The sequence below is a fragment of the Mastigoproctus giganteus genome, chromosome 3 (genome assembly GCF_048544385.1).
Source record: "Mastigoproctus giganteus isolate SK-2022 chromosome 3, ASM4854438v1, whole genome shotgun sequence".
NCBI lineage: Eukaryota > Metazoa > Arthropoda > Arachnida > Uropygi > Thelyphonidae > Mastigoproctus > Mastigoproctus giganteus.
In genome coordinates, this window is record NC_143577.1 from 22,205,546 (window position 1) to 22,219,533 (window position 13,988).

The 13,988-nt window shown below is 36.9% G+C and overlaps 1 protein-coding gene across 1 annotated transcript in view; it reads left to right on the forward strand.

Moving 5' to 3' along the window:
• Window positions 1–13,988, forward strand: part of LOC150087800 (voltage-dependent calcium channel type A subunit alpha-1-like) — a 1,442,149-nt gene that overhangs the window by 92,277 nt on the left and 1,335,884 nt on the right. The window contains exon 9 of the mRNA XM_090369204.1: window positions 5,475–5,587. Within this exon, the coding sequence (XP_090225330.1) occupies window positions 5,475–5,587 (113 nt within the window). The remainder of the gene's footprint in view (window positions 1–5,474; window positions 5,588–13,988) is intronic.

Consider the following 13,988-nt stretch of genomic DNA (forward strand, 5'->3'; position numbering starts at 1 on the left):
ATCTTATTTTCCAGGCTGCTGCTCATTCCAATAGAAACAGTGCAAGAATCACTTTCTCCTCTGCCAGTGGCTACTGTTAATCTATTAGTCCTTGTATCCCCCCAATCTAGCAGTTTTCCGACCCACCTAACACTGCCTCGATAGCATCAGCAAGCATTCTTGCACCTTTTCTATTTAAGTGTATCCCATCCCTGTAGAAGCAGTCTCTCCTGTTAACAAGTACAGACCAGGCTGAAAAAAATTCTACCCCGTGAGCCCTGCACAATCTTTCCAGGGCTGAATTGATCGACAGGGCCCTCATCATAAACTCCCTCCTATCGTGTCTGGGCAGAATTACAGACACTTTCAAATTCAACCCTAATTCACGGCTTTTTTTCATCAGTGACCTGTACTTGTTAAGTAATTCCGCTGGTCTCCTACTCTTAATATCATTAGTGCCAACGTGTACAACTATATCACCTTTTGTGCCCTTAAAAGATGATATCCGCTCTACAACGTCAATCTTAGTATAGTTATATCATTTCACATGTCCTTTTTTACAATATATATCCTGTTTCCCTGCTTATTGAGTCACCAAATATAGGTACTTTCTATGAGACCAAGGTTCTCTGTTGTGGAGGATATTGTCTGATGCTGAAACGTGGGCTCTAGGGTTGAGCTGGGCAGCTGAATGCTGGATGAATCCCTTTCTTTTAATCCTGTGAGGGTTAACCTTTTTTTCAGTCTCTGTTTTTAAGCCCTCAGTAAGGCTATCAGAATGCTGAATTGGTAATTAATGCCTTCATTCTATTTGCAATGAACACACACACACACACACACACACACACACACACACACACACACACACACACACACACACACACACACACACACACACACACACACACAAGGCATCCCCTTTGGCTGTATCATGTCCCGCTAAAGGTAGTCACAAAAAGGAAAAAGTAGAGCACATAATACAATCCTGATTTAGCATTAGCCAGGGCACATGATGCAAAAAAGCAAGCTTATATAGCATCAGCCAAAAAAAAAAAAAAAAAAAAAAAAAAACACACACACCCTTCTCATTTCACTTATCCACCCGCTCCAAATGTTTGTCTAGTTCTGCCTTGAATCTGTTTAGTCTATCAAATTCTACAATGACAAATGGAAGTTTGTTCCAGCAATCAACCACCCGCTGGCTAAAGGCAAACTTCCACACATCTATCCTACAACTGTCTTTCCTCAATTTGAATTTATGCCCTCTCAGGTGATTATTCTGATCAAGAGGAGGAATCCCATTAGCATTGAGCATGCTCAAATCATTCAAGGCTTTATACACCTCAGTCAGATCACCTCACGGGTGCCTAGTCTCCAGACACTGTAATTTGCAAAACATAAGCCTTTCTTCGTAAGAGCAACCCTTTGTTCCATTCACTAGTCTTGTTGCTCTTCTCTGTACTTGTTCCAACAGCTCTACATCCTTCTTAAAATGAGGCCTCCAGACCTGTATACAGTACTCAAGTTATGGCCTGACCATTGCCTTATACAAGGGGATAATCACCTCCTTATCCCTGCTAGAAAAATTCCTGTATATCATTGTCAAGACACTATGAGCTACTCTTGCGGACCATCTGCACTGCTCAGAAAACTTCATATCTGCCTACACAATAACCCCCAGGTCCTTTTCACTCTCTACCTCTGTCAGTGTAGTACCACACAGTTGATATGTTACTCTGGGGTTACTGCTTCCCATATGCAGTACTTTACATTTGTCAATGTTAAACTTCAGTTGCGACCTCTCCGCTCATCTACTCAACTTTTCTAGATCTTGTTGCAGCAGCGTACTGTCATTAGTGTCATTAACAACCCTGCTGACCTTCATATTGTCTGCAAACTTGGACATTAAGCCTGATATACCATCATCAATATCATTAATGAATACAGAAAACAACAGTGGACCCAATACTGAACCCTGGGGGGGCTCCACTAATAACATTAGTCCACGAAGAGTGGTGTCCATTGATTACCACTCTCTGTCTTCTCCCACTCAACCATCACTTTATCCATAGCTGCAGTTTGCCTCCAGTGCCACACTGCTCCAATTTGTGCAGCATTCATCCATGTGCAACAGTATCAAAAGCCTTTCTAAGATCCAAATATATGGTATCCAAATTATTTTTTGCATCCAGTTCCTTTGTGACTACATCATAGTATCCAATCAAATTGGTCAGATAACACTTCCCCTTAATAAAACCATGCTGTGGCTGAGCTATAACTGAAGTCTTGTCTAGATGATCCTGCAATGCTTCCTTAACCAGTGCCTCCATTAATTTCCCTGGAACAGAAGTTAAACCAACAGGTTCTGTAATTACCTGTTTCTCCCTTTGATCCTCCTTTGTGGATTGGGGTCACATTTGCACATCTCCAGTCCATGGGTGCCTTCCCTGAGTCCAATGAAACTCTTATAATTATGGCTAAGGGTTTGCTTACTTCCTTTAATATAACTGGATAGATTCCATCTGCCCCAGGTGCCTTTCTTATGTTTATCTTCAACAATTTCTCCTCCACTTTAATCTCTCAGTTATTACTTGATTATCTAGCTTACTGCCAGAGTTTAATACACCTCTGGCATTCCTCTCCCTGAATAACTCCTCATGTGCGAATGTAGATGCAAAATATTCATTTAGTTTGTTAGCTACCTGAGCAGGATCATCAACAGGTGAACCACCATTGATTTGTAGAACTGCCCCACCAGTTCTCCCTGAACCAAAACATTCTACTACTTTTAGCTTAGCTCCTCTACTCTGAGGTATGATTTTAGTCTAAATTTATTTTAAAAATAAAACACATCTAAGAGATATGAAAATAATAATGCAATGCTAATCCCACTTATTTAATAGCAATACAAACTACAATATTTTATCAAGAAATAAACTATTCAAATACTTGATACACCGTGATAAAGAATTTTAATAAATGAACATCATGTTACAAACACTTTACCAGGTCCTCATTCACATGTATAAATTAGTCACAACAGTGACTTGGTAAAGAGTTTGTAACATGACTCATTTATTAAAATTATTTATCATTGTTTAAAGAAGTGTTTGAATAGTATATTTCTCAAAGGGTAACACTTGCAAAAAATTCTCATTAAAGACATCAAAGTATCTTATTTTAAATTGCATTATGTCATTTAAAATAACTTACTTTAATGTCTATGTTATACAATTATGTTATAAAATCATGTTTTTATTGCTCTAAATTTATAGTTTGTGGATCTAATAAAAACACTTCTAATATCAATTATAAATGTTTTTATTAGGTCCATATACTAAGCAGAAATCCACTAAATAGCACCTATACCATTCCTATATCGATATTAAATCAGTGGCAGCAAAATTCAAACAGGCTTGTACATTGATGCAACACAATAGTGGCAGAAGTCGACTTCGGTGTTTTAAGCTACTTTTAATGCAAAGTAAAGAACAAATTCATCAACTTAATCAGATAAACACAAACAATAACTACACCATTAATTTTAAACAGAAGATAACAAAAAAATAGTATTTTTAAGCAATAAAGAAAGGTCCACTTAGCAGCTATCAAAAAGTGATCTGGTCCAAAGTGAGCCACAGCATGGATTTGTAAAAGGAAGATAATGCATGACCAATCTAATTAGCTATTATGAGATCATCGCAAAGGAACTAAATGCAAACAGTAATTTTCACGTTATATACTTAGATTTCAATAAATCCTTTGATATTGTTCCACATGTTTTTGTATGAATTGGAAAAATATTTTTTTTTTTTTTTTTTATGAAAACCCCAAACACGAAAGGTATCAAAACCTATAGTACTTAGTACCGTGCATGGGTTGAAGGAGAAGTATGGGGGATGCCGGAAACTTTGCTCCAGAGACTAAACATGGGTTTCACCACTTCAAGCCTCCAATAAGCAAAGTGGTGGTACTCTGGATAAAAGGATTGTTAAGTGGTAAAGGACAGAGGGTGACTATAAATGATGACAGTTCTTCATGGATCAGCATTATGAGTGGAGTACTACAGAGTTTAGTTGGGCTCCTGGTTTTGATATTTATTAACGATTTATTATTGATATACGTTTTTCCAGTTTCATGTCTTAATATGTTGATGATTCAAATGTGGCCATGGTGATTGATAACATTAAACATCGATAATCCAAACTAATTGGGACTGGGGTAGTTCAGAACTTCTGATTTGTTCAGATTTTTGGACATCAAAAATACTGTTCTGGAGACTGAAAAAAAAAGGTTCAGTGAGTTTATAAATAAAAACAATGAGTTGTACTTATGTATTTTTATTCAGAGGTAACAAAACAAATGGAACTTTTAGCCACAATAATATGTGTATAGGCCTTTAATGAAAATAACTTATTTTTTGCTGTACCTTTTTCGAACTTTGCTTCTTTGATGCCAGATCTCTCTCTCTTTTCAGCCTGAGTAGTTGAGTTGGATAGCATTCAGTTTTTTTGTCAATTTTCAAGTATCATTTAATTTTGTTAATTGGTAAGCTAATAAAGGTGTAAATTTGTGCTTTATATCTTCATTTTTATAGCCTATGGATAATATTCATCCAATTTTCGCTTATTAGAATTGCTGTTTAATAGAATCAAACAGATTCTATTAAACAACTGAGCAGTTCAAACGGATTGCTAGAACAGTTCATGGGGACTCTCTCATGAATTTTCAGTGATGTACAGGAACTTTGTCAGCAGAGACAAATAAGTGAATATGCCTATGTAGAAAGTAATGGTTAGTTTACACCCTCAATACTCATGTAGGTTTGTAACCTCATTTTTGAAAGGATGTAATCTTTTGAAGGGCACATAGAGGAGCAGCAAGGTTAGTTTGAAGTACAAAAAAAGCATTCTTATTCTTAGCAGAAAAAAAGACTTGGGTTCTCTATATTGAGTATCTGAAAACTAGGCATTGTTCTGGTGATCTGTTGATCTGGTGATCTGTTGAATCTAATACTTTAAAAGGGTTGAATAAATTAAATTCTGACACCATCTTTGCTCTTTCTCAGACAACACACATAAGGGGACATAAATTTAAATTGAAAAAGAATGGTTACAGAATAGATGTGCAGAAATTTGTTTTTGACCAGACACTAATTGACTGTTGGTATGAACTGCATTGTGAATTTTGTTGGTTTGGACAAATGAAGTGACTAAAAAGTTATTTTTTATCAGCTGTTACTGTATATGCTTGTTTCCTTGCATCATTTTGCCATATTAATACTAATGTTAATATACTAAATTATCAACTTTCTGCTCAGCTTCACACATCAGGCTAAAACTCCACTTGTAATATATTTAATTTAATGTAGTTAATATACTTATACTGTTAACAGTTACTTTGTGTCATTTTCACTAATCTCTCCATTGCAGTTTTACTTTCTTTAACTTCTTATTTAGCTTATTAACTTCTTGCCATTTTAATTTCTGTTGCAGACTATGCAGAGTTTGTATTTTTAGGACTTTTCATCTTTGAAATGCTTATGAAAGTATATGCCCTTGGGGCACACATCTACTTTGAATCTGCCTTCAACAGGTTTGACTGTGTAGTAAGTAAATACTTCATTATTTGCATTTGGTACTTTCTGTCATGTAATTGTATTTTGATATAATTTGTTAGTCTCTGTTAATCTCTGTTAGTCTCTTTTTATCTAAAAAATATATATATCAATGTGCTTTTCAATAGTTCACATAGTTGTTCCCTTTCACTTTTATAATTTGGGAAGAAAGAAATTATTCCAGGGTAAGTGGGGAAAAGACCCCCATCCTGCTTTCTGAATCCTGAAGACCAGTAGGAACTAAAAACTGGATATTTTTAAGATTTACGTTTTTTTTTTTTATTTATAAATATATATATATATATATATATATATATATATATATTATTTTTTTTTTCCGAAACTGATTTGTTTTAATTCAATGCAAAACTTGTTCTCTGAGTAGCACTATTGGGTGTCAAATTAAATTATTTCTCTGAATATGATTTTATATAAGTGAAAGTTAAATATTACTTAGCTTAAAAATCTTTAGTTAAGCTTCTTTGTAGTAGCTTTTCTCCATATTTTCAGTTTAATGTAGTTCGTGGGAAAAAGTTTTATAATAAATTAAAAATATAACAAATCATGTCTGTTAAGTTGTGAATGTCTTGTAAAGGTCATCAGACAAAACAAAAAGTTTTAAGTAGATAAAATATAATATGGGAATGTAATTATGAACTAATGGCACATGACATAAGAAAGCCAAGGAAGGAAAATCATTTTGTAATTTTTGACTTAATTTGTAATTGTGTTCATTTGATTTTCAATTATTGTTAATTATTTTTTACTGTAATGTAAGATCTTCAGTTTTTTAATTGTTTGTGTGTTAATTTCTGGAAAGTATCATACGGAAGTGTTCTACATATCATATTGAGGTAAACTTCTTTTATTCTTTTACAAATAAGAAAGCCAATACTTTCTATTTTTGATAACCTCATTCTTGATGCCAAGAATACATAAGTAAAGAAACTTCATTTAAAGTTTGTTGTGACTGTTCAGTTATTCATCAATTTTTTCTGTGCATTTTTTGTTTTCAATTCAATGCAAATGATACAACACAGGGATGATACCCTCCCTCAATTTATAAAGCAATAGATATTTATTTTTATTTATGAGATGCCGGCTGCTCTAACCCTTAGTGGCAATTTAACAGTTTGCATTGTCTATCAAGTTGCCTGTCAAAGACTGTCCTCCTATCAGTAATTAGAAAAGCCAACTTTCTTTTCAATCATAATTATTAAAGACCAGTGAAATATGAGCACAAAGACATTATGATTGTCATGCAGGTTGACAGATGTGCTAATGATTATAAAATTCATAGCAAACTTTTATGTCTTTTTTTTTTTTAGATTCTACAAGGAGGTTTTTCGAGGATTTTATTCAGATACAGTGATGTGGAATATCACTCACTAGGATTTTTATATAATCAGCTCAACCAATAGTGCAATATAGGCACAGCAAACTGCAATCAACTTTACTTGCTAGTTTCATGAAACATTACACAAGCAAGTGCACTGTCTTCTTTTAATTGTAAATTAAGAAATTAAAATTTTATTAATTACTAATCTCTTTTTTCCTAAACTAATTTAACAGTGTCATTAAGATAGGTTAGGGAGAAAGTAAGAACAAAGTAAAATGGGTAACTCATCAATAACATTGGTAGTGGCATTATGTGGAATATGTTCAGAGCCAGCTCACTGATAAATTCAGGATCCAGAACCTTTTACTTTGATATAGAGTTTGTCTTATTATTATTATTATTGTTGCTGCTCTTATATTATTTCTCCTTGATTAGGGGGTTCCACCTCATGACGGGTATTGCTACCAAGTACACAGGGTGGTTGTTGTTATGTCTGGTGTTACTGTTGAACAAGGAACTCTCTGACTATCTTACAGGTGTTCAGGATTGCTACTTTCTGGAGTTCCTTGTAGGTGTTCGCTGGGAGACCTATTGCTACTAGGCTGTTATGTAGGGTCTTTGGCACCATATCTGTGGTTGACACGATGATTGGGATAGTCGTTACTTGTTGCATATGCCACATCTCTTTGATCTCCTGTCTTAGGTTCGTGTACTTCCTGATTTTTTCTCCCATGGGTTTTCTGCAGGTTGCCATTGTTGGCTACTGCTATGTCAATCAGATAGGTAGCCTTTCCCTTTTTGTCCACAAGGGTTATGTCCGGTCTGTTGTTTGGGATTGTCCTATCCGTTATTATGGCGTGGTCCAAGTACAGCTTGTGGGTTGGGGTCTCTAGTACTGCCTGGGGTTCGTACTTGTAGTACAGTATACTTTCTTCAACCAACTGCTATTTCCTTTCTAGCTTCTGATGTATTATCGTGGCTACCTGTCGTGTCTATGAACAACGATGTACTCAGTCTGAGTGATCGCCTTGCATCCTGCAGTGATATGTTGGATCGTTTCTGAGGCCAGGTGGCATTGTCGACATGTGTCATCGGACACACTTCGGGATCCTTGGTGATGTATTTTCTATAGTTCCTTGTGTTGATTACCTAGTCTTGGATGGTGAGCATGAATCCTTCAGTCTCTGGGAAGAGCGCCCCGCTCGTGAGCCATGCTCTTATTATTATAATTATTGTTGCTCATATATTTTTTCTCCCTGATTGGCAGATTCCACTCCATGACGGGTACTGCTACCAGGTACACAGAGTGGTTGTAATGTCTGGTGTTACTGTCAGTCGAGGAAATCTCTGACTATCCTACAGGTGTTCAGGATTGCGACTTTCTGGAGTTCCTTGTAGGTGTCCTCTGGGAGACCTATTGCTGCTAGGCTGCTATGTAGAGTCTTTGATACCATACCGGTTGTTGACACGATGATTGGGATGGTTGATACTTCTTGCATATGCCACATCTCCTTGATCTCATGTCTCAGGTTCGTGTACTTCCTCATTTTTTCCTCATGGGTTTTCTGGACATTGCTAGTGTTCGGCACCACTATGTCAATCAGGTAGATAGCCTTTTCCATCTTGTCCACAAGAGTTATGTCTGGTCTGTTGTGCAGGATGGTCTTATCCATTATTATGGCACGGTCCCAGTACAGCTTGTGGGTTCGGGTCTCTAGTACTGCGTGGGGTTCGTACTTTTAGTATGGTACACTTTCTTTGGTCAACTGGTATTTTCTCTCTAGCTTCTGATGTATTATCCTGGCTACCTGGTCATGTCTATGAGTGTACTCAGTCTGGGTGATCACCTTGCACCCTGCAGTGATGTGTTGGATCGTTTCTGAGGCCAGGTGGCATCGTCAACATGTGTCATCTGACATTCGGGGCTCCTTTGCGGTGTATTTTCTATAGTTTCTAGTGTTGATTACCTAGTCTTGGATAGCCAGCATGAATCCTTCAGTCTTGGGGAAGAGCATCCCGCTTGTGAGCCATGCATTGGAAGCAGTGTTATTGATGTGATCTTGATGGAGGTCATTGTAGTATCTGCCATGGAGTGTCTTCTTTGCCCATCTTTCTATCTTCGTTTCTTCGTTCCTTATGGCCTGATGGAGTGGTGCTGTATTGTTCTTGAAGTAATCCTTCAGGTTAACTATTGCTGTTTTCTGTTGTTCTGTCAGATCTATCAGGCCCCTTCCTCCCTCTTTCAGAGGTATTGTTATTCTCTCCACTGCTGACTTCGGGTGGTGTTGGCGACTTGGTCATCATTGTCCTTGTCTTTCGCATGATATCTTCTAGCTCGTTGTTAGTCCAATCTATGACCCCAAATGTGTATGTTATTACTGGAGCTACATAGGTGTTTATGGCTTTAACTGTGTTCCCTCCATTCAATTTTGCTTTCAGCAGGCTTCTGAGTCTCTGATGATATTTTTTGGACAGGCACTTCTTAATTTCCTTGTGTTCCAACTGCTGAGCCTGCATCATCCCTAGGTATTTGTAGGTCTCTCCTTCTGTCATAGCTTCCATCTCTTTACCAGTCAGCAGCTGGTAGTTTCGGTTGACTAATTTTCCCTGATGTAGTGCGTGGGTCTTGCATTTCTCTAGACCAAATTCTATCCTGATGTCCTTGCTGAATTCTTCGGTGATCCGGAGTAGTTGCTGGAGTTGCTTCTTGGTTGCCTCGTAGAGCTTTATGTCATCCATGTACATCAGGTGGGTGAGGATGTACAGGTTCTTTCTTCCTTCTTCGAGGTTATATCCATACTTGCTGCCGTTGAGCATGGTGGATAGCAGGTTGAGTGCTAGACTGAACCATAGTGGGCTCAGAGCATCTCCCTGAAAGATTCCTCTTCTAATGGCGATTGGCCTGGTATGTTCTCGACCGTAATGGTAGTACTCCATTTCGCTATTGTTGCTCCTAGGAAGTTTGTCACTATCGGATTGACCTTGAAGATTTTCAAGGTCTCTATTAGCCAGCTATGAGGTACGGAGTCGAAGGCCTTGCGGTAATCGATGTAGGCCGTGTATAGTTGGCGGTGCTTCTTGAAGGCTTTCTCCATAACTGTGGCATCTATGGTTAATTGCTCCTTGCATCCTTTCTGCTGTTCAGCCATTATGTTCTGACTCTCTAAGTGGTCTGATATCTTCTTAGTTATGCAGCTGGTCAGGACCTTGTGCATCACTGGGAGGCATGTGATTGGCCTGTATTTCACCGGGTTTCTTGTATCTTCATCTTTAGGCTTCAAATATGTGACTCCTTCAGTGAGAAACTTCGGGATTGTCTCTGGTGCCTATTATTATTATTATTAAATTTAAAGCATAAACCAAAAAAATCAATTCTGGGAAAAGTGTATCATAATGCTGTTGCTCTTGTTTCAACTACCTTTTCTCGAACTGTAAAAGGTTTGCTACCACTTCCATTCGAAGATCATTATTTAAAACAGAAGCAATAACGTGATAAATGTTTTCAAGAATTGATACTTTTGCTTATAGAACTGTAGGATGTATCCTGAGTTGGTTCTGGACATATTCTACAGCTCCATATTACACATTTCATTCCATTCTACACATTCTGCTTATTGCCTCTACTAATGTTACTGATGAATTACCCATTTTCCCTTTGTTTCTTACTTTCTCTAATCTAACTTATCTTAATAAAACTATTATATATGGTTAGTTTAGGAAAATGTAAAAGTTAATTTTATTTCTTATTTGCAGTTAAAAGAAGATAACACATTCACTCAGCAGTATAATGTTTAATGAAACTACCAAGTGCCATTGATTATAGCTCATTACTCATAACAGCTAATGAAAGTCAGTGATAGCTAATATCAGCTAAGTCACATGGCTGTTTCATCTGATATTTATGTCAGAGTTTTATGTAGCAGCAAAGGGGGTCACTTCTGCCATGCTCGTTCCTTTGATTCTTACTTTTCCTAACTTATCTTAACGAAACTGTTAGGGTAGGAAAATAGGAATAAATAAATAAAATTTTTATTTCTAATTTGCAGTTAAAAGAAGACAATGCACTCAGTCATAAAATATTAAAGTGCCATTGATCATAGTTTGCTGTACTTACAGTCACACTCTTGAGCTGATGGCGGAAAATACTAATGAGCAGCATCCCATGCATCAATCCATGCATGTATCTGTGTATAATCCCTCAAAAAACCTCCTAGACAATGCTTAAAATTAATGCCTTTAATTGCAACCCCCAAGGCAGAATGCGCTGGTCCCACAGGAACTGTAGCTGTTGGTGACTCTATTGTCAGGGAAATGGGAAACATGCTTTGTAAAAAGGATAGGTGGAACAGGACCTGGGTATGTCTGCCAGGGGCAAAGATTGATGACGTTGTAGAGCAGATATCATCTTTTAAGGGCACAAAAGGTGATATAGTTGTACACGTTGGCACTAATGATATTAGGAGTAGGAGACCGGCAGAATTACTTAACAAGTACAGGTCACTGTTGAACAAAAGCCGAGAATTAGGGTTGAATTTGAAAGTGTCTGCAATTCTGCCCAGACACAATAGAAGGGAGTACAGCAGGCCCCCGTTATAACGCAGTTCGCTTTACGCTGATTCGCTATAACGCTGTTCTTATATTATAACCCGTATCTGACTATAACGCTGTCACAGATCACTATAACACTCTTTTACAGATTACATTTTTGACATATTTAATGAAATCGTTTCATTTGATGGAGTCGATAGCTTGAAAATAAATAGCAAAACAGCATTAAAATGTTTCCCACGCCGACTTGAGAAATTTTCCCACACTCAGTGAAATTTTCTCGCATGCTAATTTAATTGCAGTACAGTGACTTGTTACGTAGTTCCGAGATCAACATTTTAAAAAATTATCAAATATATTGCTTGTAATATTTGCGTTATATGCATTTATCCGAAGTCTAGTCATTATTCAGTACAGTATTAGACATCGTGCGTAACGGAAAGTTTACTTGAACATTGTATCATAATTAATGCAACCAACACAGTTACATTTTCGAAGAGTTAATAATGGCCGATAAGAATGAAAAAAGCAACAACGTCGGGGCGCAGTACGAAGACCATAAATGTAAGAAAAAGACTGAATTTGAAAATTAAATTAGACGTTTTGAAGTGAATCAATTCCGGTCAACGACAAGCGGATGTGTGCCATAATTTAGGACTTGCAACTTTAACTGTAAGAACAATTATAAAAAAATAAAGAATTAATTTTAGCAGCGGGAACGATAGCTGTTCCACTGCAAGCAACTAGGACTAGGCCGGCTATTAGGATTGAAATGGAAAGACTAATTTTATTGAAGATAATATTCCAATGCAGAATTCAGTTAAGTTAAATATTAAAAAAAAAAAAAAGAGAGAGAGAGAGAGAAAGAGATTAGCCAATATGATGATCTGAAGAAAACTCGCCTAAAAAAAAAAAAAAAAAATGTGGAACCATTTAAAACTGGTAAGGGTTGGTAGCATAGATTTACAATCCAGGGAGAAGCCTAGTGTAGATCAAGGAGCCGAAACTTTCAAAAAAGAACTTGTTAAAATTATTGAAGAGGGGTATTATGTGTTATACTTCTCAACAAGTTTTTAACATAGGTGAAGCAGGACTTTTGTGGAAACGAATGCCTAAAAGAAGTTTCATATTGAAAGAAGAAAAAACATGCCAAGTTTCAAAGCGGCGAAGGATCAGTTGACTTTATTGTTGGGTGGTAACGCTGTGGGCCATTTAAAATTAATACCCCTTTTAGTTTATTTGGAAGAGGGCCAAAGTTCAACTCAAAATCCACACATTTTTCATGATTAAATTCATCCATTAAATTAAATCAATTAAATTCATTATTTTAATTGGAATTTTAAGTTTACTTTTGATACGCACGCAAGTAGTTACCACATAATTATACGTATGTAATGCAGAATATTTTATATGTGCAAATATTTGAATATTAAATATTTTGACCGACATTTGTGCATCTTTTCATTACTGTTTATTATTGATTAGGAAATATCCTATGGCACCGACCGCAGCTCATAAATACATATGTTACCTTATGGAAAAGCGGTGCTCGCTTAGCGCGGATTCACTTAGCGCTCTGTTTTTCTGGAACGAATGATCAGCGTTAAGCGGGGGTCACCTGTATATGATGAGAGCCTTGTCGATCAATTCGGCCCTGGAAAGAATGTGCAAGGCCCAAGGGGTAGAATTTTTTTCAGCCTGTACTGTACTTGTTAACAGGAGAGACTGCTTCTATAGGGATGAGATACACTTAAATAGAAAGGGTGCAAGAATATTTGCTGATGCTATCGAGGCAGTGTTAGGTGGGTTGGAAAACTGATAGCTTGGGGGGATACAAGGACTAATAGTTTAACAGTAGCCGTAGGCAGAGGTGAAGGGAGTTTCTTGCACAACTTCTATTAGAATAAGTAGCGACGTGGAGCGTGGGGTGTTGGGGGTTTCAGGGAAGGATGGCAGTCATCCTGAAATAGGTGGGTATATGGGATGTGTTAGGGTAACTAGGAATAGGAGTAGGAGCATGTATGCTTGCATATATACAGCTGTCAGTTACAGGCTCCGCAAAAACGATAAGTGTTTGCCTTTTATTTACATGATTGTTATTTTATATTGTACTTAATACGTAGTCATATAGTTATAGTTACGCTGGTTATTTTTTATTTTTTATTTAAATAAAGAGTTTTTGTGGATTTTACTTACGATAGGTAAAACCGTTATTTCGTTCCATTTTTGTAGCCATTGTTTTTGGATATAGTGGTAGGGAATTCAAATTTTTTAATTGAGGTAGCTAGGTAGCTCTAACGCATAATTATATAGTAATACGCTTCACTGTTTCTATTTAATAGTTTCTATTCAAATACTATTGACATTTAATTTATTGATTTTATTAATTTAAACTACCATGCCCCAAACTAGAGCAGCAAAGCAACGGGCACAGAGTGGCAGGAGTGCTGTGACTCGGAGGAGAACTGAGGGGGGCAATTCTCCAACGCATCACAGCCTAAAAAA